The 27,323-nt window shown below is 45.1% G+C and overlaps 1 protein-coding gene and 1 pseudogene across 1 annotated transcript in view; both read right to left on the bottom strand.

Moving 5' to 3' along the window:
• The window catches only part of CACNA1B (calcium voltage-gated channel subunit alpha1 B), a 308,079-nt gene that overhangs the window by 183,899 nt on the left and 96,857 nt on the right, over positions 1-27,323 (bottom strand). The window contains exons 10-11 of the mRNA XM_064290825.1: positions 26,126-26,215; positions 1,740-1,949 (exon numbers count right to left, since the gene is read on the bottom strand). Of these exons, the coding sequence (XP_064146895.1) occupies positions 1,740-1,949; positions 26,126-26,215 (300 nt within the window). The remainder of the gene's footprint in view (positions 1-1,739; positions 1,950-26,125; positions 26,216-27,323) is intronic.
• Positions 3,899-4,017, bottom strand: LOC111748912 (5S ribosomal RNA; annotated as a pseudogene).

The raw sequence follows: 27,323 nt of genomic DNA, 5'->3' as shown, positions 1-27,323 counted from the left end.
TCCAATACAAAAGCCTGGGGAGCCGGAGCCTGAAGCCAGCTCAGGGGCCCCTGGGGCCCAAGTGTCTGCCCCTTTGGGTCCTTCCAGTAGTGACACAAGACCCCTCAGGAGTGGAAGGCCCTGGGGCCCCGTATGCAATGGCCCAAAAGAGGGAAACATGGCTAGCATGTCAGGCTGAACAGACCCATAGCCTGGGTCAGAACTGATGCTGTGGTCGGGCAGCCCTAGAGCCAGCAAAATCCGGACTGCACTGATGGCCCCTCAGTCCACCCAGAGAGCCGGAATGACCACAGGTCCAGGCCAGTGCCCATGGACCCTGCCCAGGACAGGGCCCTGCTGGGTCTGCTGAGCCTGATGTTTTCTCTAGCTGCACCAATGAGCACTCTGGACACGTGGTCCGACGAAAGCCTCTGCTCTGCGGTGGTGCAGACCAGCCCCATCCTGAATGTGCTGGCCCACAAAGTACTCTGGAGAGCAGCATGGTGCCTCCTGCTCACCGGCTCAGCGTTCCTTGGCTGCAGTACGAATTACTCTGCCCAAGCTCATGGCATCCACAAGGTGCTCAGACGTGCACCTGTGGGTTCTATGAGATCGGGAGTAAGGAAGCGACGTGCAGCTGACCCCATGGCACCGAGTCTTTGGCCCTAGCCCCTGAGCCCCAACCCCTTGGCACACCCACATACACACAAATGTGCACATACGCACGTGGACGCACATACATGCACACACACGCACACACACTGATGCGTGGGCACACAAGCATTGTGGTACCAAGGAGTCATGGGAGATATGAAGAGGCCCAGTGGATCCAGCCCAGGACCGGAGCACTGAGCACACCCTCAGACACAGGGCCTTACTGTGTCTGCCAGAAATGAAATCCACCTTAGCGGTCAGTACAAGTTTGGCTCAAACCTCAACTTCGGGGTCCATGGGGAGAGGGTAAGGCTCTTGCAGGAGCCCAGAAAGAACTCGGCCCCTAGAAGGGTGGAGGCACCAGGCAGGCTGAGTGCGGCTGACCCCTGGGGAATGGGAAGACTGAAGGCCAACTGCAGGAGGTAAAATATAGCAGACCATTTGTTGTTTGCTTGTTTCAATCCTCTTTTTCAGGTGAGACAACAGACCAGTACCAAGTTTCATGTGGTCCACAGGGCCCAAGTGTATGAGGGGTTGGTCCTGGTGCCTAGAGAAAGTGAGGAGCCTAGGGCGGCATATTCCTCCTTAAACTATTTGGACCTGTAGGCAGGCCAGGGCAGGACTCATGACTTAGTTCCTGGGGTCTGTCCTGAGGTCAGCTCTGATCAGGGATGGTCACGGATACATCCAGGCCCAAGCAATTAAAGGGAAGAAAGAAACCAGGGAGGGCCCTGAGAGACTGGACTTTTTCTCCTCAGGAACCCTAGAGCCAAGTTCCCTGGTCTGTTGTCCTCAGGCCCCCCACTCTGGCCTCTTCTCCTGGGCACCCTGGCCCTCACCCACTTCTCACCCCTCTGGATGGTGGATGGGGTCCTGCCAGATCAGCTGCACTTCCTTCAACCCCAGGCCCAGGCTCTGGCCTTGGGCAGCCCTCAGACCACCCAGCGCCTCCCGACCCTGCTCCTACCCTCCAGAGACCTGGACCAGGGCTTCGCAGCCTGCAGCAGCCCAGTCCCCCAGCAGAGACTCTGCATTCTGGGAGGGGCTGGGACCCAACAGGTAGTTCAGAAAGGAAGCAGCAGTTCCAAGATGCAGGCAGTACCTACACAGAGCGATAGTAAGCCGCTGAGGTTGTTTGTAGTGCACTATGGCCACACAGAGTGTGTTCAGAGCCACCACACACAGCACCGCCCAGTAGAAGCTCTGCGCCTTCACCATGCGGCGGATGAAAAACCGGAACATCTTCTCCTTCCGCCGAAAATATGAGGAGCTGTCATTCTTCCCACTCTTGAGGCTGGCGCGAGCAAAGGGAGAACCTGGGAAGGACACGGCTAGTGAGGGCGCAGGCGCCACCTGCCAGGGCGCCCCTCCCTACAGGCCCGTGCCAGTCTTCCTATGTCAACCCCTCCCAAAGCCAACAGGTTGCCCATGGTGACTGGTGGACTGAGACCAAGTATGCAGTCTCTGGCCCCCAGCACCCTGGCCACCCTCCAAGAGCTCAGACCTCACACCTCCAGGCCATTCTCCAGGGAGCTCTTGCAGCTTTTTTTCTGAAGACATCAATCTGACCTTGTTATCTCTTGCTTAAAGCCTACCTACATAGGGTCCTCAGCACCCCGTCCCCAAGGATCACAAGCTCATCACCACCCATCACTCTTATCTGCTGGTTGACCTGTTTGTGCCAGGCTCCCAGGCTAGACTGCAAGCCCCTGAAGACAGACTATGCTGGTCTTTCCCACTCTGAGCCCCTCAACAAGCAAGAGTGAGCGAGTGGACGTCCTGTGGGCACCAGGGCTCAGGTTTGTGCATGTCTACGTGGACCCCTCTGTGTCTCTGCAGGAGTGCACATCTGTGCCCTATGGGGGCTTCTCCCATGTGCAGTACTGGCCTGGCACGTGTGTGTGGGCTCACGTGCACCTGAGGGTGTCTCTGTGCTAGTCCGTGCCTCCGTGCCCAAGCTGTATATCTCCCTGTCTGCACCTCTGGCTTAGGCATGGGGTTCCTGGGTGATTGAGCATGTTATGTACACATCTGTGTGTGTCTGCATACGCATATACATGATCACTGTGCTGTCAGCAGCACACTACAGTGAAACCAGGCTGGGATCTGGGATTTACTGAATGAGGGCAGAGCCCCAAAGCCTCTACAGGGACTGTTCACAAGTTGAGTGGCTGCATCCAGGCAGACAGAGAGACACCATCACTGACAGCCCCAGGGCCTAGAGGAGGGTCTAACGGAGACTCACAGGGCCCTAATGGCAAATCCTGGTACTCTAGGTGCCACCCCAACCCGTTCCCATGGAAGACATTGTCAGTCACAGCCCTCATTCTGGCTAAAGCAAGATACAACTTCAAAATCCACATCCAGGGATTCTGAGGCAGCCATTGCCAATCATCAAAACTAGATCACACAACAAAGCTTCCTGGCCAGCCCTGCTGAGGGCTGGGGACAGCCAAGGCAACAGCCAGAGGTACCCACCCCTCCTCAAAGGCAGGCTTGCCAGCCTCTAGAGAGGGCAGCAGAGCGGCACAGAAGGGACAACTTCCAGACTTGGACAGCACACCTACATGCTCAGAAACCCCAGCACCCACACACTCTTACTCAGAGACACACACAAGCACACATAACAAAACAGAGCCATACACCAAGTCATACATACACTCGACATCACACCCCCAGACCCTGACCATGCTCACTCTCAAGCATACACCAGACACACACGCAGTCACATCGGTACCGCACATACACACACACGTTTAGAGACACACTCATAGGCTTGAGGTATGCACTTATGGGCATATACATAAGACCACCAAAAGGAGGGTGAGGACACACGGCCCATGTGGATCACTGAACACACACACCTGGCCAGTGAGATCAGCAGCACTTCCTCCAAGGGAGCTCCAGGACCACCCTACCCTCCTCACTGCAGTGTCCCCAGGTGGACACCAGTTAGGGTGATGCCACCAAAAAGGACAGAGTAGACAACTCTACAACTCTGTCCTCCACTAAAGCAATGATTAAGTTGGCAAAAGTTGGCAAAGTCAGCTTTTTCTCGTCTCTAGAATCTAATAATAAATTTACAGCAACCAGGGAAATGCTTAAAGAGGAAACCCATTGCTGTTGAGTCGATTCCAACTCATAACAACCCTATAGGACTGGGTAGAACTGCCCCGTAGGGTTTCCAAGTAGCAGCTCGTGGATTCGAACTGCCAACCTTTTGGTTAGCAGCCAGATGTTTAACCACTGCACCATCAGGGGTCCAAGCCTACAACACCCAGTATTCCCAGGTGGTCTCCCATCCAAGTACAAACAGGGCCCAACCCTGCTTAGCTTCCGAAGTCAGATAAGACCAGGCACATTCAGGGTGGTATGGCTGTAGACATTTTTTTTTATTAGGGAAGTAATAGGGTATAATTCAGGATCAAGATTAACTTGGAAGTAACATAAACAGCATAGTACAGGATCAGTTTGTCAATCAGAACAGCTTGCAACCAAGACAGCATTCAGTTCCATCTCGGCTGTACCTGCAGGCAGGCCGTGCTTTTCAGCTGGGCCAGCCTCCTCTCAGCCAGACTAGCAGGCCCTTCTCTCTGCCATGCTAGCCCCCTCTCAGCCTCTGCCCTGCTTGAGAAAGTGTTACAGTTCTTCAGCTCTGCTGACAAGTGCCTGGATGCACCCCACTCCACTGAAGCCTCCTGCCTAAAGCCGCTCAGCTCTCTTGCTCTGTGGATGGGCAAGTCCACTGCAGCCACTCACTCCATGACCCAGGAAGCCCACCGCAGCCATCTCAGGCTTGTTTCCTGGCTCCCACCACCTCGTACCACTGCCACTGGTGCCACTGCCATACCATCTCTCACCTTCTTGTGCCATCTCATGCCATTTCATGCCGTCTTGCACTGTCTCAAGCCATCTCCATTGTTACAGCTCTCTCTGCCTGCTGGTCTAGAAGGTTCTCAGCACAGAAACCTCAAGTCCAAAAGATGCAATCCACTACCAGCCCATCTTCTTATAGTAGCAAGGTCCCCTTCAATGTCTGGGTGATTGACTCTTATAAACCTACTCCTCCACCAAGACCATGAACTGACCAATCCCCTCAGAAGGCCACAGTCACCCAATTTGCTTAGTAATTGACCAATCCTTACAAGTGTTTCATGCACCTTATTTGCATAGTAAACTGTCTAATCCCTGCAAGGGTTTTAAATACGTTATTTGCATAATAAACTGTCCAATTCCTTAGGAAATCACCTTGGCAGAACTAGAAACTCAGGCCCAAAAAGGCCATATATAAAGAGAAACCCATTGCACTGCAGCAAGAGAACACCATAAACAACTACATGCCAATAAAATAGATAACCTAGATGAACTGGGAAAATTCCTAGAAACACACAAACTATCAAAGCTGACTCAAGAAGAAATAGAAAATTCAAATAAACCTATAACAAGATATTGAATCAGTAATCAAAACCCCCAACAAAGAAAAGCCCAGGACCACACAGTTTCACTGGTGAATTCCACCAAACAATTAAAGAAAAATTAACACCAGTCCTTCTCAAATTCTCCCAAAAGTAGAAGAAAGGGAGACTCTTCAAATCATTCTGTCAAGCCAGCATTGCCCTGATACAAAAGCCAGACAAACACATAACAAGAAAACTACAAACTAGTATTCCTTATGAACATAAAGGCAAAAATTTTAAATAAAATAAGAGTAAACCAAATCCAGCAACATATTAAAAGGATTACACACCCTGACCAAGTGAGATTTATCCCAGGAATGCAAGGTTCAACATCGAAAGTCAACATAATAAACCACATTAACAAATGAAAGAAAAAAATAATCATCTCGATTGATACAGAAAAAAAACTATTTGACAAAATTCAGCATCCTTTGATGATAAAAACATTAAAAAAAAAAAGGAAGTAGAAGGGAACTTTGATTTATCCAATAGATAAAGTATATTTATGAAGAAACCACAGCTGACATCATACTTAATAGTGAAAGACTAAAAGCATTCCCACTAAGATCTGAAACAAGACAAGGATGTCTGCTTTTACCACTGCTATTCAACATTGCACTGGAAGTCCTAGCCAGAGCAATTAGGCAAGAAAAAAATTAATAAAATGCATCCAAATTGGAAAGCAAGAAGTAAAACTACATCTATTCACAGACAACATGATCCTAAAAGATCTACCAAAAAACCATTAAAGCTAATACACAAATTCAGCAAAGTTGCAGGGTTCAACACCAACACAGAAAATCACTTGCATTTCTATATATTGTTGTTAGGTGCTGTCCAGTGGGTTCCGACTCATAGAGACCCCATGTGTAACAGAGCAAAACACTGCCCGGTCCTGTGCCATCCTCACAGTCATTGTTATGCTTGAACCCATTGTTGCAGCCACTATGTCAATCCATCTCGTTGAGGGTCTTCCTCGTCTTCACTGACCCTCTACTTTACCAAACACAACGTTCTTCTCCAGGGACTGATCCCTCCTGATAACATGCCCAAAGTATAGTCTCACTATCCTTGCTTCTAAAGGAGCACTTTAGTTGTACCTCTTCCAGGACAGATTTGTTCGTTCTTTTTGCAGTCCATGGTATTTTCCACGTTCTTCACCAACACCATAATTCAAAGACATCAATTCTTCTTTGGTCTTCCTTATTCATCATCCAGCTTTCCCATGCATATGAGGCAGTTGAAAACACCATGGCTTGGGTCAGGTGCACCTTAGTCCTCAAGGTGACATCTTTGCTTTTTAATACTTAAAAGAGGTCTTTTGCAGCAGATTTGTCCAATGCAATCTTTTCTCTGTTTATCACGATGTTGTTTATTGGTCCAGCTGTGAGGATTTTTGTTTTCTTTATGCTGAGGTATAATCCATACTGAAGGCTGTGATTTTTGACCTTCATCACTAAGTGCTTCAAGTCCTCTTCACTTTCAGCAAGCAATGTTGTGTCATCTGCAGGTTGTTAGTGAGTTAATGAGTCTTCCTCCAATCCTGATGCTCCCTCCTTCATATAATCCAGCTTCTCAGATTATTTGCTCAGTATACAGATTGAATAATCATGGTGAAAGGATACAGCCCTGACACACACCTTTTCTGACTTTAAACCATGCAGTATCCCCTCGTTCTGTTTGAACGACAGCCTCTTGATCTATGTACAGGTTCCTCATGAGTACAGTTAAGTGTTCTGGAATTCCTATTCTTCGAAATGAGTTGTTATCCATAATTTGTTATGATCCACACAGTCAAGTGCCTTTGCAAAGTCATTAAACACTGATAAACATCTTTCTGGTATTCTCTGCTTTCAGCCAGGATCCATCTGACAACAATGATGTCCCTGATTCCACCTCCTCTTCTGAATCTGGCTCGAACTTCTGGAATTTCCTTGTCCATATACTGCTGTAGCCACTTTTGAATGATCTTTAGCAAAATTTTACTTGCATGTGATATTAACAATATTGTTCTATAATTTCTGCATTTGGTTGGATCACCTTCCTTGGGAATGGGTGTAAATATGGATCTCTCCCAGTCGGTTGGCCAGGTAGCTGTCTTCCAAATTTCTTGGCATAGATAAGTGAGCACGTCCAGTGCTGCACCATTGTTAAAATATCTCAATTGGTATTCCATCAATTCCTGGAGTCTGTTTTTCACCAATGCCTTCAGTGCAGCTTGGACATCTCCCTTCAGTACCATTGCTCCTGATCATATGCTACCTCCTGAAATGACTGAACCTCCACCCATTCTTTTTGGTATAGTGACTCTGTATATTCCTTCTCTCTTCTTTTGATGCTTCCTGCTGCATCATTTAATATTTTCCTTAGTCTTCAAGGTGACATCTTTGCTTTTCAACACTTTAAAGAGGTCTTTTGCAGATTTGCCCAGTGCAATGCGTCTTTTGATTTCTTGATTACTGCTTCCGTGGGTGTTGATTGTGGATCCAAGTAAAATGAAATCTTTGACAACTTCAATCTTTTCTCCATTTATCATGATGTTGCTTATTGGTCCATTACTTTGTCTTCTCCAGCCATGCTTTGAAATCTTCTGTTCAGCTCTTTTACTTCATCATTTCTTCTTTTTGTTTTAGCTACTTGATGCTCAAGAGCAAGTTTCAGAGTCTCTTCTGACATCTGTTTTGGTCTTTTCTTTCTTTGCTGTCTTTTAAATGACCTCTTGCTTTCTCTTCATGTATGATGTCCTTGATGTCATTCCACAATTCGTCTGGTCTTTGGTCGTTAGTGTTCAACACATCAAATCAATTCTTGAGTTGGTCTCTAAATTCAGGTGGGATATACTCAAGGTCATACTTTGGCTCCCAGGGACTTGTTCTAATTTTTCTCATTTTTAAATTGAACTTGCATATGAACAATAGATGGTCTGCTCTGCAGTCGGCCCTTGGCCTGGTTCTGACTGATGATATTGAGCTTTTCCATCATCTCTTTCCACAGATGTGGTCGATTTGATTCCTGCGTATTCCAGCTGGCAAGGTCCACATGTATACTTGCCATTTATGTTGGTGAAAAAGGTATTTGCAATGAAGAAGTCATTGGTCTTGCAAAATTTTATCCTGAGGTCTCCAGCATTGTTCTATCACCAAGCCCGTATTTCCAACTACGATTCTTGTTCTTTGTTTCCAACTTTCGCATTCCAATCACCAATAATTGTCAGTGCACCCTGATTGCATGTTTGATCAATTTCAGACTGCAGAAGTTGGTAAAAACCTTCAATTTTTTCATCTTTCGCCTTAGCGGTTGGTGCATAAATTTGAATAATAATCGTATTAACTGGTCTTCCTTGTAGGCGTATGGATAGTATCCTATCACTAACAGTGTTGTACTGCAAGATAGATCTTGAAGTGTTCCTTTGATGATGAATGCAAAACTATTCTTCTTGAATTTGTCATTCCCGGCATAGTAGATCATAGGATTGTCCAATTCAAAATAGCCAATACCAGTCCATTACAGCTCGCTAATACCTAGGATGTCGATGTTTATGTGTTCCATTTCATTTTTGACAATTTCCAGTTTTCCTAAAATCATACTTCCCACAATCCAGGTTCTGATTATTAATGGATGTTTTCAGCTGTTTCTTCTTATTCTGAGTCATGCCACATCAGCAAATGAAAGTCCCAAAAGCTTGACTCCATCCATACCATTAAGGTCAACTCTACCTTGAGGAGGCAGCTCTCTCCCAGTCATATTTTGAGTGCCTTCCAATCTGAGGGGTTCATCTTCTGGTACTGTATCAATGTTCTGCTGCTATTTATAAGGTTTTCACTGGCTAATTCCTTTCAGAAGTAGACTGCCAGGTCCTTCTTCATAGTCTGTCTTAGTCTGGAAGGTCAGCTGAAACCTGTCTGCCATGGGTGATCCTACTGGTATTTGAATACTGGTGGCGTAGCTCCCAGCATCACAGCAACAGGCAAGCTCCCACAGTATGATAAACTGACAGACAATTTGGATCCCCTTTATTTCTTTTTCTTGCCTTATTACTCTAGCCAGGGCTTCCAGCACAATGTTAAATAGGAGTGTTGATAAAGGGCATACTTGTCTTGTTTTCAGGTTCTCTCCACTAAGAATGAATATTGCTAACCATTCCTGAAGCCAACTCTTCAGACAGGGATTGGACTGGACAATGGGTTGGAGAGGGATGCTGGTGAGGAGTAAGCTTCTTGGATCAGGTGGACACTTGAGACTATGTTGGCATCTCCTCCCTGGAGGGGAGATGAGAGGGTAGAGGGGGCTAGGAGCTGGCGAAATGGACACAAAAAGAGAGAGTGGAGGGAGGTAGCAGGCTGTCTCATTAGGGGGAGAGCAATTGGGAGCATGTAGCAAGGTGTATATAAGTTTTTGTGTGAGACACTGACTTGATTTGTAAACTTTCACTTAAAGCAAAATAAAAATTAAAAAAAAAAAAAAAGAATGAATAGTACTGGTGTAAGCTCTTCTCTGAATGTTTGGTAGAATTCTCCAGTTAAGCCACCTGGGCCAGGGCTTTTTTTTGTTGGGAGTTCTTTTATTACCTTTTCAGTCTCTTCTCTTGTTATGGTTCTGTTCAGATTTTCAACTTCAGTTTGTGTTAGTTGGGGTAAGTAGCGTGTTTCTAGAAATTTGTCCATTTCCTCTAGGTTTTCAAATTTGTTGGAGTATAATCTTTCATAATGATCTGTTATGATCCTTTTTATTTCAGCTGGGTGAGTTGAAATGTCCCCCATTTCATTTCTTATTTGAGTTATTTGTGTCCTCTCCTGTTTTTCTTTTGTCAATTGCTTGTCGATTTTGTTGATCGTTTTAAAGAACCAACTGTTGGCTTTGTTGATTCTATTGTTTTTCTATATTCTATTTCATTTATTTCTGCTCTGATCTTTGTTATTTTCTTTCTTCTGGTGGCTGTGGGCTTCTTTTGCTGTTCTCTATTTGTTCAAGTTGTGAAGGTAATTTTTTGATTTTGTCCTTTTCTCCTTTTTTGATGTGTGCATCTATTGCTATAAATTGACCTCTGAGTACTGCCTTTGCTGTGTCCCAAAGATTTTGGTATGATGTGTTTTTATTCTCATCTGATTCTGGGAATTTTTTTATTCCATCTTTATTCCACTCTATTACTCCATGGTTTTTAAGCAGGATGTTATTCAGTTTCCATGTACTTGATTTTTTTTTCCTTGCTCTTCCTGTTATTAATTTCTACTTTGATGGCGTTGTGATCAGAGAAGATATTTTGTATTATCTCAATGTTTTGGATTCTGTTGAGGGTTGCTTTGCGGCCTAAGATGTGGCCTATTCTGGAGAACGTTCCATGTGCATTGGAAAAGAATGCATTCTTTGCCGCTATTGGAGTGTTCTATATATGTCTTTGAGTTCAAGTTGGTTGATTGCGACCTTTAGATCTTCTGAATCTTTGTTGAGTTTCTTTCTAAATGTTCTGTCCTTTGTCAAGAGTGGTGTGTTGAAGTATCCTACTGTTATTGAGGAATTGTCAATTTCTCTTTATGTATTTTGGAGCCCTGTCATTGAGAGGGTAGATATTTACTATGGTTATGTCTTCACATTGGATTGTCTCTTTAATAATGATTATATATAATGCCTTTCTTTGTCCTTTACGGTGCATTTTGTTTTAAAGTCTATTTTATCTGAGATTAGTATTGCCACGCCTGCTCTTTTTTGGTAGCTTTTTGCTTGATTTTTTTTTTCTATCCTTTGATTTTTAATAAATTTATGTCTTTGTTTCTGAGGTGTGTCTCTTGTAGACAGCATATTGATGGGCCGTTTCCGTTTTTGTTTTATCCATCCTGTCGCTCTCTGTCTCTTTATGGGCGCATTTAGGCCACTTATCTTCACTGTGATTATTGATAGGTGTGAATTTATTGCTGTCATTTTGCAATTTTTTGTTTTTGTGGTGCTGACATTTTCTTTGTTCCTCTTACTCTCCGGTGCTGAAATCCTTTTGTTTGTGGATTTTTTTTTTCATTTCTTTTGTTTTTTGCAGATTTTGTGTTTACTGAGACTTTATGCTTTTCTACTTTATTTTGATGAGTAGGTTTGTTAACTTTCTTTGTGGTTACCTTAAAATTTACCCTATCTTCCTAAGTGTGAACCAGTTTTTTATTACTTGGTATCACCTTGACTTCCTTTCTATTTGAAAGTTCTATATCTACACCAATTATTCTCTTTTATTGTTATTACATTATTGTCATTTACAGATTTACCTCTCTGGTTCCCTGTTGTAAATCTCTTAGTTTTGTTTTATCCTTGAGAGTTCATTACATAGGTTGGTATCTGGCTGATGTGCTCTTGCATCCTAGATTCAGGCTGTTTTCTGATGTTGTTGGTTCTCAAACTGGAGGACTCCCTTTAATAGTTTTTGTAAGTTTGGTTTGGTTCTTTGCATATTCCCTTAATTTCTGTTTAACTGTAAATGTCCTAATTTTGCCATCATATTTGAGCAAGAGTTTGCAGGATATAGTATTCTTTGTTGGAAATTTTTTTCTTTCAAGGTTTTATATATGTCATCCATTGACTTCTTGCCTGCATGGTTTCTGCCAAATAATCAAAGCTTAGTCTTATCACTTCCCCTCTGTATGTGACTTTTCATTTTTCTTGAGCTGCTCTCAGGATTCTTTCTTTGTCTTTAGTTTTAGCATCTCTAACTATGATATGTCTTGGTGATTTTCTCTTGGAGTCTATCCTATATGGGGTTCATTGAGCTTCTTGGATGGTCAACTTTTTGTCTTTCATGATATTAGGGACGTTTTCTGTCAGTAATTCTTCAACGATCCTCTCTGTGTTTTCCGTTTTCTCCCCCTGTTCTGGAACTACAATCACTAGCAAATTTTTGCTTTTGATTGCATCCCACATAATTCTCTGGGTTTCTTCATTTTTTTTTTTTCTCTATTTTTCCTCAAACAAAGTGGTATCCAAGGGTGTGTCTTCAATTTCACTGATCCTGTCTTCCATTATTTCAAACTTGCTTCTCAAACCTTCTATGACACTGTCCATATCTGAAATCTTGTTGTTTATCTTTTGGATTTCTAATTGCTGTTTTTCTGTGATTTCTAGTTGTGTGTTTTTCTTGACATTTTGTTCCTGTACTATTTTCCAGAATTCTTACATTTTTTTGTCTGTTTTTTCCATGATTTTGTCTATTTTTTCCTTATTTTTGTCTGCTTTTTACACCGTCTCTTGGATAGCCTTGAATATTAGTGTTTTGAATTCCCTGTCAGGTAGTTCCAATGCCTTTTTCTTCTATTGGAGGGTCATCTGGTGTTTTATTTTGGATGCCTACTGGAATCATCCTGTCCCTTTTTTTAAAAAAATATGTTTTGATATTGTCTGCTGTCTTAAGGACATTCGGTAATTATTTTCTTTGTTTATTGGTTGTAGGTTTGTTTCATCCTGCTTTTTGTTTTATTTGATTATGTCTGGGCAGGTGGGCTGGGTAATCTTTGTGGTTTACTCATTTGTGGGCATGATACTTCTCACCACCTTGTCCAACGGGCAGGGCAAGTTGCTCAGCTATGGTACAACAAGGCAGGTTCAGTAGAGGGGCAGGGGCAGGGGCAGGGCTGGGTTTTTCGTGGCATGTACTGGGGCTGACAGGGTGGAGAAAGTGGGCAGTGCAGGGCAGGGTCTGCACCTGTGCTGCTTGGGGGTGTGGTGCTCAGTACATGGTGCAGATAGGTAGGAGGGAATGGGAGGATGTGATGCATGGAGCTAAGTGGGTGTGAGGAAGAAGAGAAAGAAACAGCAGCCAAATAAACAAAACAAAAGGTGCTGTGGGAGCCTGCCATTGGAGTGGCACAGACTCAGAAGGTGTGTGCTGGTGGCTTTCTAACCAGGTGGTACAGTCCATCAAGAAGTGGCAGAGTTGGCACATGTGGCTAGGTGGGAGGGAGAAAGGAACAGAAGGAAGGGAGAGAGAGATAAGAAACTGAGAATAAAGAGAGAGAAAGGCACATGTGGCCAAGTGGTCAGGACAAAGAAAGGGAAGGAAGGTAGAGAGAGACCAAGAAACCAAGGGAAAAAAATGTCAAGTGGTTGGAAGGAAAGAAAGAAAGGAAGGTAGAGACAGAGACAAGAAACTGAGGGAAAAAAAGAAAGAAAAAACAAAAAATGCCCCAGGGAGCCCACTGGAAACAGCACCCCAGCTGAGCAGTGCTGCATAGTCCATCAAGAAGGAACACGGGTGGCACATGGTACCAGGTGTCTGGGAGCATAAAAAGGAAGGAAGGTAGAGGAAGACAAGAAACCAAGAAAAAAAATGTCCCCAGGGAGCCCAAAGGCATGATGGTGTGGACCAGGGCAGGAGCTCCCCAGCCAAGCAACACTGCACAGCCCATCTAGAAGGAGTGAAGATAGCACATGGCACCAGGTGTTTCAGAGAAAAGAAAAGAAAGAAGGTACAGAGAGGCAAGAAACCTAGAAAAGGAAAAAAAATCAAAAGGAGCCCACCAGCTTGGCAGCATGGACCGAAGAAGTGGCTCACCAGCTGAGTGACACTGCACAGCCTATCAATAAGGAGCAGAGGTGGCACACAGTGCCAGGTATTCAGGAGAAAGGTAAGAGAGGAAGGTAGAGAGAGAGAAGAAACTGAGAAAAGAAGAAAAAAATGCCCCCAGGGTGCCCACTAGCGTGGCAGTGCAGACTGGGGAAGGAGCTCCCCAGCCAAGTGGCACTGCACAGCCTGTCAAGGAGTGAAGATGGCACACAGCACCAGGTGTCTGGGAGAACAGAAAGGAAAGAAGGTAGAGAGAGACAAGAAACCATGAAAAGAAAAAAGAAAAAACCCCAGGGAGTCCACTGGCTTGGTGGCATTTACAAGGGAAGTGGTTCCCCAGCCAAGTAGCACTGCTCAGCCAGTCAAGAAGAAGTGGAGATGGCAGACAGCACCAGGTGTTCATGAGAAAGGCAAGGAAGGAGGTGAGAGAGAGAGAAGAAACCAAAAGAAGTAAAAAAAAAGCAACAACAAAAAAAAAATGGCACTGATGGAGCCAGCTGGTGGGGGCAAGACGAATCCAAGCAGCAAGGAGCCAGCATCTCCTTGGCCAAGGGACTTCAACCCACTGGAAAGTGGTGGAGGCCATGAAGGAGAAAGAAAGGTGTAGGGTGGGAAAGTGTGTATCCCTGGTTACCGAGTACTCTGACTCCTGCTGGGAGCTCTGTGAAGCTACATTCACATACTCCTTGTACGCCATTCTTGGTGGTTAAGGGGTCCAAGATGTTGAATCCGTGCCATGTTAGCTGATAGGGGACCTCCACTCCATAGCTCTCCTTGTTCTCTGTTCTCTGTCAGTTTCTTATTCCATTTGGTACTTGGATGAGTTCTTTACCTATTCGTTTGATGCTTAGGGTTCCAGGATTGATGTTTGTATCAGTTTTACTTCATTTTTCAGGTCTTTGCTGTGGAGGGACAGTGTGGTACTTCTGTCTATAGCATCAAGTTGGCTCTGCCTCTCCCAGTTGTGAGGATTTTTGTTTTCTTTATGTTAAGGTGTAATCCATACTGAAGGCTGTAGTCCTTGATCTTCATTCAAGTCCTCTTCACTTTCAGCAAACAAGGGGGTGCCATCTGTATATCGCAGGATGTTAATGAGTGTTCCTCCAGTCACGATGACACATTCTTCTTCGCATAGTCCAGCTTCTCAGATCATTTGCTCAGCATACAGATTGAAAAAGTATGGTGAAAGGATACAACCCTGACACACACCTTTTCTGATTTTAAACCATTCAGTATCCCCTTGTTCTGCTTGAACAACTACTTCTTGGTCTATGTACAGGCTTTGCGTGAGCACAAATTATGTGTTCTGGAATTCCCATTCCTTGTAATGTTATCCACAGGGCTAAATCTGTAAAACTTTTATAAAAAAAACCTTTTGGGTAAATCTTAATAACTTGGATTTGGCAATAGTTTCATAGATATGACAAGATAAACACAAGCAACATAAGAAAAAAATAGATAAATTGTACTTCATCAAAATTCAAATTTTTGTGCCTCAGAGAACACTATCAAGAAAGTAAAAAGGCAACACAAAGAGTAGGTAAGAATATTTTCAGATCATATATCTGATAAGGGTCTAGTATGCAGAATATACAAAGAATTCATATTACTCAACAACAAAATGACAAATGCTCCAAGTAAAAAATGGACAAAAGACTTGAATAAACATTTCTCCAAAGAAGATATACAAATGATCAACAAACATATGAAAAGATATTCGACATGATTAGTCATTACCAGTACCAGTTGCCACTGAATCAATTCCAACTCATGGTGACCCCATGTATGTCAGAGTAGAACTGTGCTCCATAGGGTATTCAATAGCTTATTTTTTGGAAGTAGATTGCCAGGCCTTTCTCTCAGGTGCCTTTGGGGGGACTCAAATCACCAACCTTTCAGTAGCAGCCAAGCATGTTAATCGTTTCCACCACCAAGGGATGCTGATTAACCATTATAGAATTGAAAAGTAAAACCACAGGATACCTCTACACCCACTAGGATGGTTATAATAAAAAATAAAAAAAAAAAAACTATAGGTATTGGTGTCTTAGGCTGGGTTCTCTAGAAAACCAAAGTGAATATATGTATTCACAGTGGAGAGAAAGAGAGAGAGATTTATATCAAGGAAATGGTCATGAGGTTATAGAGGCTGAAAAGCCCCAAGTGCATGGGTCAAGCTGGAGGCGTCTCCTGACTCACAGAGCTGCAGAAGCTGACAAACTCAAGATTGGTAGGTCAGATGGCAGACCTCTGGCTCACAGGCTGTGGAGGCTGACAAATCCCAAGATCAGCAGGTAAGCTGCTAGCTCAAGTCCCAAGAACCAGAAGTCAGATAGGAGCCAGCTGCAGGATCCACAGTGAGCAAAAATCCAGCATGCTTTGCCAGAAAGTCCACATATATTGGCTGCAAGCCACGCCCCAAAGAAACTCCCTTTCAACTGACTGGTTCCTCATAGCAGCTCTCACCATGGAGGTGGTCACATTATATCAGATCTCATTATGGAGATGATTACATCATTACACAGCTGCCAAACTACATCATAACTGCCAAACCACTGAGAATCATAGCCCAGCCAAGCTGACACACAATCTTAACTATCACTGTCCACACCTTGTCACCCTGGCAGTACACATCTCCTTAAACTATACACAATCTGTAAATAGAGACAATTTTAAACCCATACTTGTGCCTAACATGATACAACTAACATACGTACAACCAAAAACACACTAGCCCTGTTTACATCTTATATTTTATAAGAAAACAAAAATATTTCATGCACACATACAAGGATGAAATAATAACAATTACAGTCCTCATTTCTGCAACTGATCACATGGTCATAGCTGGTATTTACAACTGTCTTCTTCCACTACTTATTCCTTATTCCCTTTATCCTCAGCTAGTCATGGTTCTTTGCCTAGTGGGCTGACCCACACCTTCACACCTGAAGGGTCTGGGCTATTAGTAGTCATGTCAGAATTGGGTTGCTGTAGTTTTAAACTAACTTGAATCACAGGGCATGGTAGTACTATAAAAGACGTCCAAGGGATCTCCTGTATTTCAGACCTACTCTTCTTTACCTCCATTATGTAATATCAATCCAATTTCCTCTTGGTAATCAGGATCAATCACACCAACCAATACAGTAACTCCCTTCTTTGCCTGTTGATCCAGAGGCATGAGGAGCCCAAAGTGGCTGAACATCATTCTTAACCTCCAGTTCAAAGGAATCAGTGTTGTCTCCTGGTGGAAGCATTCTTCCCTTTGGAACTAAGCCCTCTAGACATGCAGAGCATTGAGTCATGGGGACACGAAGCAAAAATTTTGGGAGTGAGTTACTAGGGGTAATAGTGTGTGGTGCCACTTCCATTTCCACCTCTTGATTCCTGGACCCAGAAATCCTGGGTAAGGGAGAAAGAGCACCATATATTCAACACTGATTTAGAGCATATACAGCCTCCTGGAGAACACTGCCCCAAACCTGCAAGGTATGGCTACCTAGCTGGTGTCATAATTGTGTCTTTAGAAGGCCATTCCACTATTTTATAAAGCCAGCTGCTTCAGGATGATGGGGACCATAGTAAGACCAGTGAATTCCATGAGTATGGGCCCATTGCTGCATTTCATTTGCTGTGAAGTGAGTCCCTTGATCTGAGATGATGCTGTATGGGATACCATGATGGCGGATAAGGCATCTTACTTATCCTTATCCACAGATAGTACTTTTGGCAGAAGCACTGTATGCAGGGAAAGCAAATCCATATCCAGAGTAAGTGTCTATTCCGGTAAGAACAAAAGGCTTCCCTTTCCATGATGGAAGTGGTCCAATGTAATAAACCTGCCACCAGGTTGCTGGCTGATCATCTCAAGGAATGGTGCCATACTGAGGACTCAGTCTTGGTCTTTGTTGCTGGCAGACTGGATGCTCAGCAGTGGCTGCAGCCAAGTCAGCCTTGGTAAGAGAAGTACGTGTTGCTCAGCCTGTGCACAACCTCCATCCCTGCCACCATGGCCACTTTGTTCATGAGCCCATTGGGCAATGACAGGAGCATCTGGGGAAAGAGGATGACTGGTTTCCACAGAACGCGTCATCCTATCCACTTGATTCCTAAAATCCTCCTCTGTCAAGGTAACCCTTTAGTGAGCATTCATATAAGACATAAATATCAACATTTCTTTGGCTCATTCAGAGAGGTCTACCTACATGACTCTTCCCCCTACCTCCTTGTCACCAATTTTCCAAACATGTTCCTTCCAAGTCCCTGACCATCCAGCGAAACCATTGGCCACAGCCCATAAATCAGTATACGATCACATATCTGGCCATTTCTCCTTCAAGCAAAGTGAACAACCAGTTGCACTGCTCGAAATTCTGCCCATTGGGAGGATTTCCCTTCACCACTGTCCTTCAGAGAGGTCCCAGAAAGGGGCTGTAGTGCTGCCGCTATCCACTTTTGAGTGGTGCCTGTATATTGCACAGAACCATCTGTAAAACAGGCACCAGTTTTATCTTCCTCAGTAAATTGGTTATAAGGAACTCGCTACAAGGCCACAGGTGTAGACTGCAAGAGGGCATATAATGTGACAGGAGTGGAGACCATGGGCATTTGGACCATTTCTTCATGCAACTTATTTGTGCCTTCAGGTCCTGCTTGGGCCCAATCTCATATATACCACTTTCATTTAATGATGGAGTGCTGCTGTGCACGTCCAACTTTATGGCTCTGTAGATCAGACCACACTCAACTCAAGATGGGGAGTTCAGGCTGCATGGTGACTTGATGGCCCATGGTTAAGTGCTCAGTCTCTACTAAGGCCCGGTAACAAGCCAAAAGTTGTTTCTCAAGAGGAGAGTAGTTATCTGCAGAGGATGGCAGGGCTTTGCTCCAAAATCCTAAGGGTCCATGCCATGATTAACCAATAGGGGCCTGCCAAAGACTCCAAACAGCAACTCTATCTGCCACGGACACTTCAAGCACCATTGAATCAGCCAGATCATAGGGCCCAAGTGGCACAGCGGCTCGCATGGCAGCCTGAACCTGCAGAGCCTTTTCTTGGCCTGAGCCCCACTCAAAACTAGCAGCTTTTCAAGTCACTTGGTAAAGAGGCCAGAGTAGCATACCCAAATGAGGGATATGTTGCCTCCAAAATCTAAAGAGGCCCACCATGCATTGTGCCTCCTTTTCAGTTGTAGGATGGGCCAGACGTAATAACTTATCTTTCAATTTATAAGGAATATCTCAACACACGCCACACCATACCCACACCACCGGGCCCCTAGAAATTTCACTGAGATGGAAGGTGCCTGATTTTTTTTTTAATTGTGCTTTAAGTGAAAGTTTACCGTTTAAGTTAGTTTCTCATACAAAAATTTATACACACATTGTTACATGACCCTAGTCGCTCTCCCTATAATGTGACCGCACACTCCTTCCCACCCTGGATTTCCTATGTCCATTCAACCAACTCCTGTCCTTTTCTGCCTTCTCATCTCTCCTCCAGACAGAAGCTGCCCGTTTAGTCTCATGTATCTACTTGAGCTAAGAAGCACACTCTTCACGAGTATCATTTTATGTCTTATAGTCCAGTCTAATCTTTGTCTGAAGAGTTGGTTTTAGTTTTGGGCGAACAGAGAGTCCAGGGGCCATGTCTTCCAGAGTCCCTCTAGTATCATGTATAACATTAAGTCTGTTCTCTTTACCAGAACAGAATTTGAGTTCAGCACCCCACTTTTCTCCTGCTCCATCAGGAACTCTCTGTGGTGTTCCCTGTCAGGGTGGTCATCGGTAGTAACTGGGCACCATCTAGTTCTTCTGCTGTCAGGTGCCTGAATTTTTGTTGGATTAATTTTACAACGTCTAGCATGCAATTTTTTTTTTAGCATGCAAATGTTTTACCAATAAGTCCAGAGTCATTGACACTTCTTCCTTACTAGGTCCAAGCAGCATAATATCATCAATATAATGGACCAGCGTGACGTCGTGTGCAAGGGAAAGGTGATCAAGTTCCCTGCTGACTAAATTATGATATAGGGCTGGAAAGTTGATATACCTCCGAGATAAGACAGTAAAGGTGCGTTGCTGCCAACTGAAGGCAAACTGCTTCAGCTTGTCTTTCGAAAGGCATTAGCCAGATCAATAGCTGCATACCAAGTACCAGGAGATGTATTAATTTGTTCAAGCAATGAAACCACATCTGCAACAGCAACTGCAATTGGAGTCACCACCTGGTTAAGTTTCAATAATCCACTGGCATTCTCCAAGATCCATCTGTTTTTTGCACAGGCCAAATAAGCAAGTTGAATGGGGATGTGGTGGGAATAACCATTCCCGCATCCTTCAAGTCCTTGATGGTGGCAGTAATCTCTGCTATCCCTCCAGGTATGCAGTATTGCTTTTGGTTTACTATTTTCCTAGGTATGGGAAGTTCTAATGGCTTTCACACGACTTTTCCTACCATAACGGCCTTACTACACTTGTCTGGAATCTATCGTGTGGGTTCTGCCAGTTGCTGAGTGTATCTATTCCAATTATCCATTCTGGAACTTGGGAAGTGATTGGTTCGGGGATCCAATGGACCCACTGTGAGCTGAACCTGAGCTAAGACTCCATTAATAACCTGACCTCCATATGCCCATACTCTGACTGGCGGGCCACAGTGACATTATAAGTCTCCTGGAATTAGTGTCAGTTCAGAGCCAGTATCCGGTAATCCCCCCAAAAATCTGATTATTTCCTCTTCCCCAAAGAACAGTTACTCTAGCAAAAAAAAGCTGTAGATCCCTTTGGGGAAGACTGGGAGAAAGATTATCAGCATAAATTTTGGCAGTGCAGCGGGGTCCTTTCTCAAGGAAACCCAGCCTCCTCTTCATTCAAGGGGTTGTGGGTCTGTAAACTGGCTCAAGACTGGGAATTGAGGGGCATGACTCTCTATTCTGATAATTCGAGTTAGACTGCTGTTCACTTGACCTAGAATTCTTCCATTTGTACAGATCAAGTAAATATTCAGTAGACTTCCAATCTATTTTACTTCTAGGGACACCATGACTAAGTAACCAACATCATACATCCGTATGAGTCAGACTATTCTGATCACTGCTTTGATTCCACTGTCCATGACAGTAACCATGCCCACCTTGTCTTTGTAGATTGAGTGCCACCACTTGTCCTCTAGCACCACAAGGTCCAATCAGCCCCATGTAGTTAGGTGTCTTAATTCAATTAGGGCAGTTCCACACCATCAAATCTGACTTACATAAAACAGCAATCACGGCAGTCTTCAAGGATGCTGGGACTCCCTTCACAAATTTGTTCTTCATCACCGTGGTAAAAGGTGTGTCATCTGGGCACTCCATCTGTGGGTCTGTGAGTCTAACCTGATAAATCCACTCTAACATGCCAATTTTCCTAAACCTTTGGATACTTTCTTCTACAGTATACCAAGGCAAGTCTGGCACTTCAACTTGATTTAATGTGGGCCACTGCACAATCCATGCTTCAGCAAACCAACCAAATAAACTATTCGACCCTTTCCTAACCTCTCAAGCCAAAACACTGAATGAAGAATCTGTGCTTAGTGGGCCCATATTAATAAACTCAGACTGATCCAACTTTATGTTCCTTGCACCATTAACCCGTACCCTTAATAGACATTCCCACACATATTCCCCAGGTTTTTGTTTGTACATATTAGAAAACTCAAGCAGTTCTTTTGGATTGTGGTGTACCTCCTCCTGCATCACACTTTGCTCTTTTCCTTTTGGGGCTCACTAGGACATAAGTCTAGTTATAGGTCTACAAGCAAAAATGGTTGGTGGGAATGTGTTCTGAGAACATTTAGCAATGTCTTATAAGGCATTTGCCTCAGATGATGCCCCAGACACCTTCCCAGGGGATGACTCAGACAAAGGCTCTTGAGACATAGCTGGGTTAATCTCATCAGATGGGGACAGAATGGCTAGTGGTTTTATTGAAGAGGGTCACTTAGCACACAAAGATGGAGTAATCTCTTCAGATGAGAGTGAGAGGGCTGGCTCTGTTGGCAGGAGTGGTTCAACAGAATTTAGGACCTCAGTGTCTCCAGATTGCTGGTTATCTGCCCATATGTCCCCATCTCAAGCTTCAGGAATACATTTCTTCCTAATCAATGCTGTCACTTTAACTTCAGACATCATTCGAGGTTGGGAATTCAATTGGTGTTGTAATTCAACCATTTAAGACTCTGGATTTGGTTTTTGGCAATATCAGCTCTGTTACTACAAGAAATAAGGCTTTCTTTGAAGCCACATGTGGAAACTTTGAGGTTGTTGATGCAATACTTGAGCTGTGAATCTGAAGCTCTGAACTCATCTCTTTCTTTCACCACTTTGTCTAGCATAAATAGGACCAATCAACCAGCTTTCTTATTCTTCTGATTATGACAAAATTGTAGAATGGTATCAAACATGTGATCACCCAGAGCCCTGCCTCTCACCAATACCTGATCTATTGGTGGTGATAATTTCCATATTTTTATTGCCACATCATGTCATGGATTAGCAGTGGCCTCTTTACTAGTGAAAGCAGAGTAATCAACATCTTTAAGGCTAGCCAGTCTTGAGAACCAAGTTAGAAAACTCATTCTTACTATTTTGTTTCTTTAGAATCACCCAACTCCTGGTACCAAATGTTTAGGCTGGGTTCTCTAAAGAAGCAAAATGGAGAAGAGAGAGAGATTTATATCAAGTAAATGGCTCATGAAGTTGTAGAGGCTGGAAAGTCCCAAGTCTGTGGGTCAGGCTGGAAGCTTCTCCTGACTCACATATCTGCCGAGGCTGGAAAACCCAAAATTGGCAGGTCAGATAGCAGGCCTCTAACTCACAGACTGTGGAGGTCAGCAAATCCCAAGATCAGCAGGTAAGACAGCAAGCTGCTGGCTCACAGTCTACGGAGGTTGACAACTCCCAAGATCAGCAGGTGAACTGTAAGCTCAAGTCCCAAGAACTGGAGGTCAGGTGAGGTGCCAGCTACAGGATCCAGAGTGAGCAAAAATCCAGCAAGCTTTGCCAGAAAGTCCACATATATTGGATGCAGGCCATAGCCACAAAGAAACTCCCTTTCAACTGACTGGCTGCTCATAGCAGATCTCATTATGGAGGTGCTTATATCAGATCTCATTACGGAGGTGATTACATCATCACATAGCTGCCAACTACATCATAACTGCCGAACCACTGAGAATCATGGCCCAACCAAGTTGACACACAACCTTAACCATCACAGTTGGTGAAGGTGTAGAGAAACTGGAACCTTCATCTATTGCTGGTGGTATTGTAAAATGGTGCAGCTGCTGTGAAAAATAATTAAGTGGTTCCCCATAAGTTAAACACCATGTGACCCAGGACATGGTATATGCACAAAGGAATTAAAAGCAGGCATTCAAACAAAAGTTTGCACAACGATGTTCGTTGCAGCATTATTTACAATTGCCGACAGGTGGAAACAACCCAAGTGTCCATTAGCAGACAAATGCATAAACAAAATGTGGTGCATGCCTACAACGGAATATTATTCAGCCATAAAAAGTATGAAGTCCTGATACATGCTACAATGTGGATGAATCTTAAAAGCATTATGCTCAGTGGAATAACCTAGACACAAAAAGCCACATATTGCATGATTTCACTTATGTAAAATGTCCACAACAGATAAATGTATACAGACAGAAAGCAAATTAGTGGCTGGTGGGGGCGGGTGAGGGGAGGGGGAGGCAAGGGGAGTGAAGTGAAGGATGTACAAGATTCTTCCATTAGAAACAGAGACCATGAGACTGGGTCAAAAAAAAAGAGCAAAACCCACCCAACCGCTATTTACAAGAAGACAAGTCGGCACTACCTCAGAGGGTCTCACAGCCTTCCAAGCCTCTCTAGCGATGACTCTCAGCCTTAGGTCTGCAGCCCACACTTCTCCTCCAACATGCACCCATATATCAAGGGCCTCCTTGACATCTCTACTTGCTTCTCCAAGAGGCATCTCAAACCCAGCATGTCCTAGCCTGAGCCCTTGACGTTGGTCCCCACAAAACCCATGAGCCCTGTGGTCCTGCTCTCAGCCAGCAACTCCTCTGTTCTTCCAGTGGCTCAGCCCAAAACCTGCAGAGGTCCTTGACTCTACTCTCCCCTCACACCCCATGCCCCACTAGTCAGCAAATCCTGTTGGCTTGTCTTCAAAAGATATCTTAAATCTGACCATGTACCATCCCCTTCACCAGACCTCCAGTCCATACCCCGTCTCGCGGACCCTTTGATCTATCCCAACACAGCAGAATGCTGACCAGACACAAGCCAAGTGACACCTCCCTTTGCAAACCCACCACAGCTGCGCATTCAGGTAAAGCAAAAACCAGCGTCCCTCCTGGCAGAGCCCCTGCATAGGGCCCTCCATGACAGCCCCCCTCTATTTCCTCTCTTCTTGCTCCCCCCAGCCTATGGCACCTGCTCCGGCCATGCTGGCCTCCTGGATATTCCTCACACATGCAGGGCACAGTCCTGCCTCAGGATCTTCACACTTGTTGCCTGGGGTGTTCTTCCCTCCGGGGGTCCCTTGAGCTGACTTCCTCACTTCCTTCAGTTTTTAACTCAGAGGAAACATTTTCCCTGAGGACTTCTCTAGCCACTCCATCTAATATTCCGTTCCCCCGTCAAGTCCCTCTCTTCCCTGCTTCACTTCTCCTTCACACAGAGCACAATCTGACCCACTACATAGCATCCATAGTATTTTCTCTATTGTCTGATGCCCCCACTGAAAGGAAACTCTAGGAGCTGAAGGGGCTTCACTGTTCTGGTCAGTGGTGTCTCCCCAGCAACTTGGACTGCCACTGGCACATGGTGAGCACTTACCAACAAATGCAGAATGAATGAACGAGCAGCTGAATAACTGTGCATAGGAGGGACTGAAAGGATGATGAGGCTGTTATCTGCAACTCTATGGAAACAATTTTAACAACTCAGAGAAAAGGGATGATTTCCTAGCAAAGTATAAATTTCAAAACTGGTCCAAGTTCTTCTTCTTCTTTTTTTTTTTTTTAACTGTTACATGTTGTAGAAAAAGATTTTTTTTAAAAACTAACTCCCAAGTTCACTTTACAAAATAGAATGAAAACTCTAAGTAAGATAGGAATAGAAGGAAACTACTTAAAATGGTAAACTTGGAAGAAAATGTAATGAAATGACCAAAAATTCAGATCTATAATAAATATCAATGCCTGATTAAATGACCAGATAAACACAAACAACCCACTAGAAAAATAGGAGATATGAAGAGTCACCAAAAAACAAATCCAAGTGGGAAACAAACACTTATAAAGAGGGTCAAAACCACTAGTATTGATCGAAACAAGAGTTACAATCCCAACGACTTATCACTCTATACTCATCAAATTGGCACTGAACTGGCAGAAGTCAGAAGGAGCCAGGACATGCATGCAAGAGGAGGGGCAGGTGTCCCCCAGCGCCGCAAGTGGAGCTGTGAGGAGCCACAGCCTTCGTGAAAAGCACTATGATGACAACTCTTAAAATTCGAACACTCTCTTCCCCTCGGCAGCCCTGCTCTGCAAAGCTGTCCCACAGCAATTAATCCTCAAGAGTCAGGACAGTTGTTCACAAGGATTTGGGGTCTGCATTTTTCGTGGAGGAAACAAACAAACAAAAAAACTGGAAATAAGTGAATGACCATCAGTACGGAACAAATTATGGTGATCCCACTTGTGGGATGCCAGGCGGCAGCCCAAGAGTGAGTGAGGAGACTGGCTGACTGGGAGGGCTTCCAAAGGGCACTGATGACAAAAGACTGTATAAAACCATTTTTGTAAATAAAAAAGACCCCCAAAACTCTGTGTGTGTGTGTTTGTGTGTGTGTGTGTGCACGTTGTCTAAGGTACGCATGGAGAAATAAGAAAGAGTACCCTGTAGGCTGTTAACATGGATTACCTGGGCCTGAGTGGGGACAGGAAGCCCCAAAAGGAAATCTATATCTACACCTATATGTCTACCGTTAAAGAGTTCTGTTTTCACATGTGTGATAAGAAAATCGGAAGCAGATCTTCTAACGCAGGTCTACCACAGACAGCTGGCATCAGATTAGATCTGACTTGGCACCCCATAAAGAAAACTGCCACTGCAAGTATCTGCCCCCCTCGCACCGCTGAGTGGGGCCCCTTTGTGGTAGGAGACACACTAACAGGAAGTCCGGTAGCCAAAACCCTCCACATGCTCAGAGCAGCAGCAACACCTGGCTGGAATCGAAAGCACAGGGGTTTGTAGGATTCTCCAGAAGGGGCACAGCCCCCTCCCACTTCCTGGGCCAGGCAGAGACACGGGGTGGGGGGACAGTCCTCTTGCCATTGGGGCAGATACCACGAGATTATGGAGATGGTGGGTAGTGAGGAAGGAAAGGAAGGGAGGGTGACCCCAGGGATCTGGGGGATGGGGAGGCAGGGCCAGAGGGCCTCGGGACTCACCGATGGCGCCTAGGTCAGCAAAGCGGTCCTCACCCTCCTCAGCGTGGATCAGATCGTTCCTGCTTTTCTTGGTGGCCGCTCGCTTCAGCACTGCTTTAAACAAGGGCAGGGAAGGCCTGGGTGAGCCGGAGCCTTCAGGGGGCTGCCTCTGGTGGGGAAGGGTGAACTTCAATTGGGCTGGGCTAAGGATGTGCTTATCCTTCCTGGGAAGGGGCAGCCTGTCCTGGGGCTGAGGCCCAAGCTGAGGCCGAGGTAGGGCAACCCCTAGGCCCCTTGGGTCCCTCTCAGTTACCACAGCAGAAGAGACAGGGAATTTGAGGGTAAGTCCCTGCCTTTCCCTTGTCTCCAAAATGAAGTCAGTAGGGAAGGCCTAGCTAACAGAAGCAGAGACCAGGCCGCAGAGGGTGGCCCGGCCAAGGTGTAGCTGGGATGCTGGGCCTGACCTGGCCCTCCCTGGGCCCATCTCCTCCCACTGCCTGGGTCATGCTGAGAGCCCTTTCCGTGGTCTCTGGGTGCAAGTGTCACTCTGAGCACTGGAGACAGATAAAACTCATGTTGAACCTGCAATTTTAAAGCTTCTAGAAGTAGTGGCATCCACCAGAATTTTCTATGATGATGGAAATGTTTTCTGTGCACAAACCAGTATGGCAGCTGCTAACCACACCGAGCTATCGAGCACTGAAATGGGCTCTGCCCAGCCAGAGGGCCACAGAGGAAAGCCTGAGGCCCAGAAAGAAGGGGAGCCAGCACTGCCCCACCTCCCTATCTGAGTTCCGAGGGCACCCTCCACCTGAGGCCACACCTCAGAACACCACCTCACACAGACCCTCCCTGACCAACAAAGACAAAGGAAAGGACACAAACAGTCAGGGTGAGGGTGGGCTACGCCCTAGCTGGGGTCCTGCCCTGTCCCTCAGAGCGGGTGGCCCCAGGGCACAGGGAGCCCTACTGGCTCTGACAGCACAGGGGCCAGGCCCAGAGAAGAAGCAACATGGCCAGGGGCAGTTTGGGTCCACTGCCTCCTCCTGCCCTCTCTCCTCCATCCTCAGGTGATGAGCCGTTTCCCAGGATCACCATGGTCTCACTAGGAGGTGGAGCCCAAACCACCTGGCACCATGTATGTGCTGTGTGGATGCACACATGTGCCTGTGCATGTCTGCATCAGGACAACGGTGTGCAGACAGCATCACCTGTCACA

The sequence above is a fragment of the Loxodonta africana genome, chromosome 9 (genome assembly GCF_030014295.1).
Source record: "Loxodonta africana isolate mLoxAfr1 chromosome 9, mLoxAfr1.hap2, whole genome shotgun sequence".
Taxonomy (NCBI): Eukaryota; Metazoa; Chordata; class Mammalia; order Proboscidea; family Elephantidae; genus Loxodonta; species Loxodonta africana.
Note: the sequence above shows the minus strand (reverse complement) of the source record. Positions and strands in the feature narration are given on the sequence as shown.